Source organism: Hemibagrus wyckioides, linkage group LG02 (genome assembly GCF_019097595.1).
Source record: "Hemibagrus wyckioides isolate EC202008001 linkage group LG02, SWU_Hwy_1.0, whole genome shotgun sequence".
Classification (NCBI taxonomy): Eukaryota; Metazoa; Chordata; class Actinopteri; order Siluriformes; family Bagridae; genus Hemibagrus; species Hemibagrus wyckioides.
Window position 1 is genome coordinate 21,216,541 of NC_080711.1, and position 10,450 is coordinate 21,226,990.

Below are 10,450 nucleotides of genomic sequence, written 5' to 3' on the forward strand. Positions count from 1 at the left end.
AAACTCAAAAAATTATATTTCTCCAAAACCCTACAGTGGTGATACTGGTTAGGCTTTTTGTCCAAAGTTTTTAAAGTCTGTTTATAAAGAGATCTTAAAGGTTTAATAACTGTTTCTCCTGCTTGACCCCAACATGTCGCACAATATGACAAATGAGAAAAAATTGTAGCATGCATGAGAGTCGTAGCTACGTCAGTGGGAAGACATTGTCTAATTTGTCTGAAATTTATCAAGTTACATTTTATAGTCCTCACCATTTTCTTTACATGCTTTTTGAAACTAAGCTTTGAATCCAACGTTAAACCAAGATAATTAAACTCTGTGACAATTTTCTCCATTTATAGAGATCTACATATCTACAATACTTGATATCTTCATGAAGGTTATGTTTAGTGGTAAGTACATTTTACTTGATACTCCTAAGTGAGTTGTACTTGTTATTCCAGCAGAAATATTTACTTAAAAAGTGCTAGTGCACATCGCTATGAGGATTTTTTCAAGTAAACCCTAAAAGGTTTTTGTTAAGTGTATGAACAGGGTACTGTGATTAGTAATTAGTAATTAGTAATGCTCTAAATTCCCCAGTCTACCTTATCCCACTGATTCTTAAGATGTTTTATAAACATACTTAACATGATTTGTAGGTTTATTATTATTTATATATTGTATTCGACTTTAACACTTTTGCTCATTATTGAAGACAATATGAAATATGTTCAAATTTGAGATAAATGTATACTATAGATGTATATTCTCTCCTGTGGGTTGGACATTTAAAATATCCATATTTTTTAACCTATAATACAAGATCAAGTTCATTTCTGGCTATTACTCATTTGCTGGATTGAATGGTTGCCACACATGAATACAAAAACGACAGAAAAATCATCCTAGGCCAAAAATGAAAATGAAAGGTGCAGTCGTATATGCAATATGATTGTGCAATGGGATTTGACTATTGTTTACCAGCTCTTCTATGTGGAATTGAGTTACATTAAACGTGCAGCTATCTTAACTACAACTATAAAAACTAAAAACAGCGCGAGTTACAGCATGATTTCATGAGGGTCGACCATATACTGCATATAAAACCTCCGCTGGTTTCCAACAGAACGTCGACCTTTCCAACATGGCGGAGGAATTGACGTGTCTGTATACAAATCACAGCGGCGCCCTCTACTGCCTCCTGATATAAGTGAATAGGACAAGCTGTTATGACAGGAAGTGTGTTTATTAACCATTTATTATCAGATTTAATTGAAACATAATCATCATGCATTATAACCTTAATTAATGTTTATATAAAATATTAAGAATATAACGCGCCATGTTGTTGTTTTTTGTAAGCCCCGCCCCTATTTGTGGTTTTCATTAAAAAGACCAGAGCGCGTGCTTGCGTCATCTAGAAGGCTTGTAAAAGGGATTTCAAAAGAAAACGACGGGGCCAGCGACCCTGCGGATTACCGGGAGTTATTTCAAGGATAAATTGCAGTTTTTCTTGGAGAGAAATGATGGATTTAGGTAAGTATCTTCCCTTCCTAGGTAGATGGACAGGCCGGGGCCTGGCCTGCGCCGCCGGGATGCTCGCGCTCACCTCCTCGGGATACTGCGCGTATCGCTGGCTGAAGAGGAGCAGCGATCTTCAAGCTGCTGAACTTCAAGCTGCTCACGGTGAGAAAAGCTCACTTTTTACTTAGTCTGTGTGTTTCTAATCGCTTTAGAACTTACAAAGAGAGTGTGTGTGGAAAATGAATGACTTTAATCGGTACAGAGGACAAACAGGATCAAATCTCCTGTGTAGTTTAGCTAACAGAGCTAGTCGAAAGCTAAGGCGCTAACATTAGCCGGCGATGCTACATGGCTCATATCAAGAGCATTTTAAAGTATAAAAGTGATTATTTTGTGGATTAAAACATTTCGAGGCACAACATCATGACTTTTAGACTTTTAGAAATAGTCTTGAAGTTTTATGAAAATAATCAAGTACAGGGCGGAGTCACGAAGCCTGACATGAAGTGGAGTTACTGTTAGCACCGGGATTATTATTATTATTATTATTATTATTATTATTATTATTCTCGTTGAAGTGTTTTATTTCTCTTCTTGGTCTCGGCATTGTTTCTTCTGATGTGTTAATAGTTAGAGTGAATGTTGTGGTAATGAGTGAGTTCCTGTTAGCGCATCATTGTAGCAGCTGTAAAGAGTCAGTCCCTCACCAACTCGCCTTTTTATTTCCCTTCCTCTTCAATAAGACTCGTTTCTCCTTACTGATCACTAATATAACACTCTGATTAAAGACATGAAGGGGATGAGAGAGTGTCTTCTTGAAATATTTTCTTTCCTACATGAATGTCAGTTTCCACTGATGAAATTTGTCATCTCCGTGACATACTGATGTGGTTAAATGTGTCAAATGTTTTCCAGGATCTGTTGTTGATGATGTGGAGGAAACCGAGACCACCGAGGTATGTGTCAGGAAAAAAGGACTAGGATTAATATATTATATACTACAATATCAAATGTATTAGTTTTTCATTTTTAACTGGTGTGTGTGTGTGTATTAAGGTCACTGATCCAAGCGTCCAGCTCCTTTGCTCTGAACACGACCCTCAGATGTCAGCTGATGCCCTGGTAATTTCACATTTCTGTTATTTTTAGTGTATTCTTTAGATACTTTTGGTTGAAACAGCAAATTTTAATCTTTGTGCTTTATTCAGGTCACTGAGATAAATATCCAGCTCCGGAGCACCAGCCTTGACCCTCAGAAGTCGGCTGTCATTCTCGTAATTTTATATTTCAGACATTTTTCAGTGAAATGTTTCTCGACCTTTTTGTTTTTGTTTTTGTTTGGCCTTGTCACTGTCCATGCTTGTAAATCCAAATATGAAGTAATTCTCGCTGGATAATCCTCCTCTTGGGAATTTCTTTTAAAGACGACGCTTGTAGCCACTCAGAATGTTTGAGTTAGTTTACAGTAATTTACATTTAACTCTCACATGCAGTGAACTCTATGAACTCATATCTCATGATATGAACCATTTAATCAGCTTGTATCACTTTTTTATTCGTGAAGTTACAGTAGTCACAGAGGTATGTGTCAGTAAAAAGTAGTACAGGTAAAATACTATATACAACAATTTAAAATATATTAGCTGTTCATTTCTAACAGGTGTGTGTGTGTGTGTGTGTGTGTGTGTGCACTGTATTAATGTCACAACTTCCTTCACTTCTGAGATTCTACTACGCCTGCCTCGAGCGCGTCCTTACAGACCTGGCTGAGCAAAATTGATTGTGCCAAAAACAACTGCAATAAAAAATGTAAAAAGTACATATTAATCAAATTTCTCTAAAAAATCTCAAGAACAATTACACAAAGTACAACGATAGATGCTTTAAACAAATGTGTGAACTTACAAGATGCAGATATGCACAGCACCAGGAAATAAACAAGCAGCATGTTTGCTCTTGAGGCTGTACTGGTGGGATCTGCTCTTTGGTCATCAGGCTTTATTGAGGTGTAGTCAGGGACAGAGTTTATATAATGTTAGCGCACGCAAAATGGCTCTTTTCCTGTTTTGGTGTACAGGTTGAAGGGGCTGCTGGATATAGCTGTGATATTTCCTAATGTAATAGGTAGACTGTTTTTTTTTTTTTTTTACCTTAAACATCAGTGTATTATACAATAATTAGAATCAGGCATTTATTTAACATCAAAATATAACATTTAGATATCTGATAGTTTTTTCTTTGCATTTATAGAGATGCCAAAATGCCAATGATCTTATGTTCATCATAATTTGTTGTCAAAGTTTGTAATTAGTTATAAATTCTTTTCATAGAGGATTTTTAGTTATTGTTAGCTAAGCAGGTGTGTTTTTCTGTTAAAATTATACAATGTCTGTAAAATCAGATTTACATTTTTATTTCAACAAAACCCTCATTCCAGGATACAGTATAAATTATTATTAAATTATAATTCTCTACTTGTTTGTTTTTATGCCTCTAGATGTCAGTCTTTGTAAAGAAGCCCTTCTCAGTATATTTTAACACATTCAGCATCTCTCTCTTTAAACACTCTAATCATTCTCCAGCTTCATTTAACTCAAATAACAGATAATTGCTTTTTTGGGACTCTGCAAAAGTGATCTATATTTAACAACAATATTCAGTTTATTTTATAAATTCTACAGTTATACTCATTTTTGGGGTTTTATAAAATATTTAGAAAATAAATGATAAATGAGCAGGATCAGGAAAGTTTGTGTATTTATGCTTAGCACAGTGCAATAATACTTCAATACAAGCAGCAGGAGTGTTAGGGCACACTAGAAAATACCACAAAAATAACAGTTAATGACCTGAAAATGTGAAACATACAGTAAGCTTCGTCTCGGCTGTTCATCTGTGAATGTTTTTATATCTCTAGTGGGCGTGTCATGCAAATGAAATCCTGCATTTGAACCATTTATGCTGAAACATTCAGCCCAACAACATACCAGCAGTTTGTGTTCATTTACAGCAGCAGGAATCATTTTAATTCTTTGAGATGGGACTAGGCAGTGTTTTGAGTTACTTTACTCTAGCAATCTTCATTCGATGTTAGTATTATTATTTGTTATAAAGAAACATTTTAAGTATTTTATTACTTGCTTTTTTAACATTAACACAAATGTTTGTATGTTCTTGCAGATTCTTGCAGTCAGACACTGATCCAGTCTGATCCAGTGATCATCAAACCTGATCAGTCTCATAAACTGACCTGCACAGCCTCTGGATTAGACATTGGAGGCTACTGGATGGACTGGATCAGACAGGCGCCTGGAAAAGGACTGGAATGGGTTGCAACTATAACATCTGACAGTAGTAGCAAATATTACTCCAGCACTGTTAAGGGCCGCTTCACCATCTCCAGAGACAACAGTAAGAAGCAGGTGTATCTGCAGATGAACAGCATGAGGACAGAAGACACTGCAGTTTATTACTGCACCCGACACACAGTGATACTTCCCCTTAGACATCAGTACAAAAACACATACTTGCTACAGTCACATGACAAACCCACTTTTTAGATTCCTGGAGGTCAAAGAACCAAACTATTTACAGTGTCTCTGACTTACATGTTACCACTTGCCGACTTTAACTGATTGTTTGTACATTTACTGTTGTTAGATTACTTAATTCAATTCTAAATTTAGGCAAAGAAAAAATAATACAACACACACAACATGAGGTCCAGACAGTATAAAATTTTTCTCCACATGCTGTTTTAATCACAGAAATATTTCACAGTGTGACAGAGTGAGAACTATGGAAACATTTTAAAATCATTAAAAGTCATTTACATACTATACACCAACATTTATCTTGCATATTGAGTCTTAAATAAATACAAACAAATTTAATCACCAAGGAACATTTCCATTGTGATTATTAAAACCTGCAGAACACCATCATAACAATATGTAAATGAATATGCAAAATGTTCCCCTTACAGCTACATATAGAGAAATATCAGCCACGGTCACTGTGGGCTCTGGAGAGTTTAGCACTGCTTTTAGATAAAAGATGTTCCTTCCAGTTCTGCTGCTGCTGGCAGCTTCATCCTGTGAGTTTCACTTCAGTAATGAACTCAGAGCTGCTAGTAAATTACTGCAGTTATAACCTACTGTACATATATTTTTGATGTACCCTTAATTTTGAAGAATGCTGATTACATTCTACACCAAAAACCCCATATATTTAAATGCAGACTTAAATATAATATAGATCAGCTATACAGTGAGCAGCATGTGGATGTGGACTGAACACCTCCATAGTGGTCATGGACACTCCCTATTCAAATAGAGTCGTGTATAAACAGCATGTTCTTGCCTGCTCTAGTTTCCAGTGAGCTCTGTGATAGATAACACTCCCATACACTTTAAATCTGGGTGAAGCAGAACTCAGAGAAGGATGATTTTAGGACTGTGTATTTTATTACTACTCATTTCATGTAAGTTTATAATTACTAGCATTATAATCATTATAAGATAACATTACCTAGTTCTACTCTTCTCCTCCAGATTCTTATGGACAGTCCTCAGCTTCTGTGGTGAAGAGACCTGGAGAGTCCATCACTCTGTCCTGTACTGTCTCTGGATTCTCAGTGGGAAGCATATTCACTCAGTCATTGCAGGGCCAGTTCTCCATCACTAAAGACACCAATAAAAACATGCTGTACCCTTGAATAGCTTGTCATCATCATCTCTATCGAAGTAGAAGTTTTGTCAGTTTGCTTTTCTAGAGCATTCAGGCAAGAAGAAAAGACATCAGCCGAGATGTTTGAGAAGCAACTGTTGTTGCCCATAAATCTGGGAATGATTATAAGACGATTGACAAACAGTTTGAATTATCCTAGAATTTAAGAGTGTACTTTCTTTTTCACAAAAACTATATATATCACATCCAATGTTTTATTCCAGGCATAACATATCTATTAGCATGAATTGTATATCACTGGTAAATACACACAGTTCATTTGTTGGTTAGAGAGCATAAGAAAAACTCATTCTTTATGTTCATGGAGGCAGATGAATGCTATAAATCACAATTATAGGTGGATTACAGCATGAATACTGTAGAAAGGCATGGTTACACAAAAGAGTTAAACAAAGGAGTTGTTCTCCCCATTATAAACCCACATATCCTCCATCAGATGAATCTCCTCCTCATGATTTAAATACATTTCAGATACATTCTCCTCCCATCATCAGCAGATAAGCAAATCCAAGCATCAGAGCTGGATCTCACTCTATTTATATGATGTGATGGTGTCTGTTAAACTTTGGAGAACAGAGAAGACTCCAGTACAAACAACACACACCATGTTCTCTACATCTCTACTGCTCCTGCTGGCAGCTGCTTCTTGTGAGTGCTTTATCAAATTCATTCATTTACTAGATGAAGAATAAGGGTGCAGCAGATATTGTGTGAGATATCACCATGTGTTTTCCTCCACAGATGTACATGGTGTGGAACTGACTCAGCCTGCTTCCATGACAGTCCAGCCAGGCCAGAGTCTCTCCATCCACTGCAAGGTTTCATATTCAGTTACAAGCTATCGTACAGCTTGGATCCGACAACCTGCAGGAAAAGCTCTGGAGTGGATTGGATACATCAGTAGTGGTGGGAGTACTTATTACAGTGACAAACTGAAAAATAAGTTCAGCATCTCCAGAGACACTTCTACTAACACAATAACAATTGGAGGACAGAACATGCAGACTGAAGACACAGCTGTGTATTACTGCGCTGGTTACACACAGTGAGACAGAATAGTGGATTCCTCTTACAAAAACCTTATGAGACATGTTACACACATCCTCTCAATGCAACTAATAAATCATCTGTCACACTTTCACTTTCTTCTATTGTAATAAAGTCGTAATAGTTTGCAGTGTTTTAAAACACAGTCACACAAAGTCATTATTAAATAAAAAAGAAAACATTACTGAAAGAGTTTATTATCAGTTTATTCTGAACTATTATTAATCCCTTCATTTTACAGGATTTTTAACCAACAGTTGAATCAGTGTTTACTGAGTGGATTCAGGAATAATACAGCATGTTTCCAGCAGTGTGTTGTGTTTAACACACAGTCTGTTCTCACAGTGTGAGGTGCAATAATTGAAACAACTGAAGGAGGCAGCAGAGTTTAACAAATAAAGTGAAAATAGTGAATCCACAAACTGCATTCTGTATGAGACTCATTATCAATCATCTCATTTATCATAATTTAGGAATATTTGTGTTGAATATTACCAATTTTACACTTGATATGTAGTATGATATGAAAACAGAATAAAAAATACATTCTATCCTACATTATCCCTCAGTCATTATCATGATGATGTGAAACCTCTGGTAGGTTTGAGTTTTACTGATTAATTCATTAAGGGAATGCTTTAATTTCTTTAGCAGGTGTGAAATATTTACATTTCATATAATAGGTTTATGTGAAATACTGAAGGCTAAAACATATTAGAGAAATCCTCTCAAAGTCTACTGGATTAAGGGTTTTGCTCCTTGTGGTTTATTCAGAAAGGATACGTAAAAAAGAGAAGCAGATGCTTTATTCCATCATTCACACAAAATTCACAAGATTTAACAACAGACAAGTTGTTAGCTCCTGACTAAATAAATTACTGATTTGTGACCTGAATTATTTCTTTAATTAAATTCAGTTTCTATTAGACACACAGATAAAAAAAGACATATTCTGAACAAACCAGAACATTCTTCTGGGTGTTACAGTGATAAACAGTGATGGATTAAAAAGACATGAGATCTAATGAGTAAAGAGCAGTGATGAACCTGACAGCATGAAACACACCCAGAGTCTTACAGGAAGCTTTTTCTCATCTCAGCTGTTCCTCTGTGAATGTTTTTATATCTCTAGTGGGCGTGTCATGCAAACGAAATCCTGTATTTGAACCATTTATGCTGAAACATCATCAAACCTGATCAGTCTCATAAACTGACCTGCACAGCCTCTGGATTTAGTAGTAGCTATGATATGGCTTGGATCAGACAGGCGCCTGGAAAAGGACTGGAATGGGTTGCATACATCTCAAGTGGCAGTAGTAGCATATATTACTCCAGCGCTGTTCAGGGCCGCTTCACCATCTCCAGAGACAACAGTAAGAAGCAGGTGTATCTGCAGATGAACAGCATGAGGACAGAAGACACTGCAGTTTATTACTGCGCCCGTGACACACAGTGATACTTCCCCTTAGACATCAGTACAAAAACATATACTTGCTATAGTCACATGACAAACCCACATTTTCCGAAGCTGTGGATTCATGGAGGTCAAAGAACCAAAATATTTTCATTCTCTCTGACTGACCTGTTACCACTTGCTGATTTTTACTGGATTGTTCTAAATATTCCCTTAATATATCTTAACTAATATTGATTTCCATATTGATTGAAATAATTAGTAATACTCTAAATTTCCTAGTCCACCTTATCCCACTGATTCTTAAGACATTTTGTAAACATACTTAACAAGATTTGTAGGTTTATTATTATTTATATATTGTATTCAATTTTAACACTCTTGCTCAGTACTGAAGATAAAATGAAATATGTTGAAATATGAAATAAATGTATACTATAGATGTATATTCTCTCCTGTGTGTTGGACATTTAAAATATCCATATTTTTGAAACTATTATACAAGATCAAGTTCATTTCTGGCTATTACTCATTTGCTGGATTGAACGGTTGCCAGACATTAGTATGAAAATGACAGAAAAATCATCCTAGGCCAAAAATGAAAATGAAAGGTGCAGTCGCATATGAAATATGATTGTGCAATGGCATTTGACTATTGTTTACCAGCTCTTCTGGGAGCTACTTTAAACTATTTAAATAAAGATTTAAAAAAATATATTGTGGAATTAAGTTACATTAAACGTGCAGCTTTCTTTTTGGGAAGCTGAGCTCACTCTTTCTGTTTGAAATACACAATATTGCCAAAAGTTTTAGGACACCCCTTCAAATGATTGAGTTTAGGTGTTGTTCTTAGTGGTTGGGCTCAGGCCTCTGAGAAGTCTGACAGCTAAAATAACTAAGCAGAAAAAGCCTGCTGTAATTAAAACCAAGCTGTTAAGGGAAGTTACAACTTACAGCATGCGAGTTACAGCATGATTTTTTGAGGGTCGACCATATACTGCATATAAAACCTCCGCTGGTTCCCAACAGAACGCCGACCTTTCCAACATGGCGGAGGAATTGACGTGTCTGTATACAAATCACAGCGGCGCCCTCTACTGCCTCCTGATATAAGTGAATATGACAAGCTGTTATGACAGGAAAGTGTATTTATTAACCATTTATTATCAGATTTTATTGAAACATAATCACCATGCATTATAACCTTAATTAATGCTTAAATAAAATATTAAGAATATAACGCGCCATGTTGTTGTTTTTGAAAGTCCCGCCCCTTTTTGTGGTTTTCATTTAAAAGTCCAGAGCGCGTGCTTGCGTCATCTAGAAGGCTTTTAAAAGAGATTTCAAAAGAAAACGACGGAGACAGCGACACTGCGGATTACCTGGAGATATTTCAAGGATAAACAGCAGATTTTCTTGAAGAGAAATGATGGATTTAGGTAAGTATCTTCCCTTCCTAGGTAGATGGACAGGCCGGGGCCTGGCCTGCGCCGCCGGGATGCTCGCGCTCACCTCCGCGGGATACTGCGCGTATCGCTGGCTGAAGAGGAGCAGCGATCTTCAAGCTGCTGAACTTCAAGCTGCTCACGGTGAGAAAAGCTCACTTTTTACTCAGTCTGTGTGTTTCTAATCGCTTTAGAACTTACAAAGAGAGTGTGTGTGGAAAATGAATGACTTTCATCGGTACAGAGGACAAACAGGATCAAATCTCCTGTGTAGTTTAGCTAACAG

General features: G+C 36.4%; 1 protein-coding gene across 1 annotated transcript; it reads left to right on the forward strand.

The window, feature by feature from the left end:
- The first annotated feature begins 1,580 nt into the window (after window positions 1-1,580).
- LOC131364315 (uncharacterized) lies at window positions 1,581-6,237 on the forward strand. The gene is made up of 7 exons (XM_058407422.1): window positions 1,581-1,671; window positions 2,425-2,465; window positions 2,566-2,631; window positions 2,718-2,783; window positions 3,587-3,611; window positions 4,690-4,920; window positions 6,063-6,237. Exons 1-7 carry the CDS (start codon window positions 1,581-1,583, stop codon window positions 6,224-6,226), a joined length of 684 nt encoding a protein of 227 aa, XP_058263405.1. The 3' UTR covers window positions 6,227-6,237.
- Window positions 6,238-10,450: the final 4,213 nt, after the last annotated feature.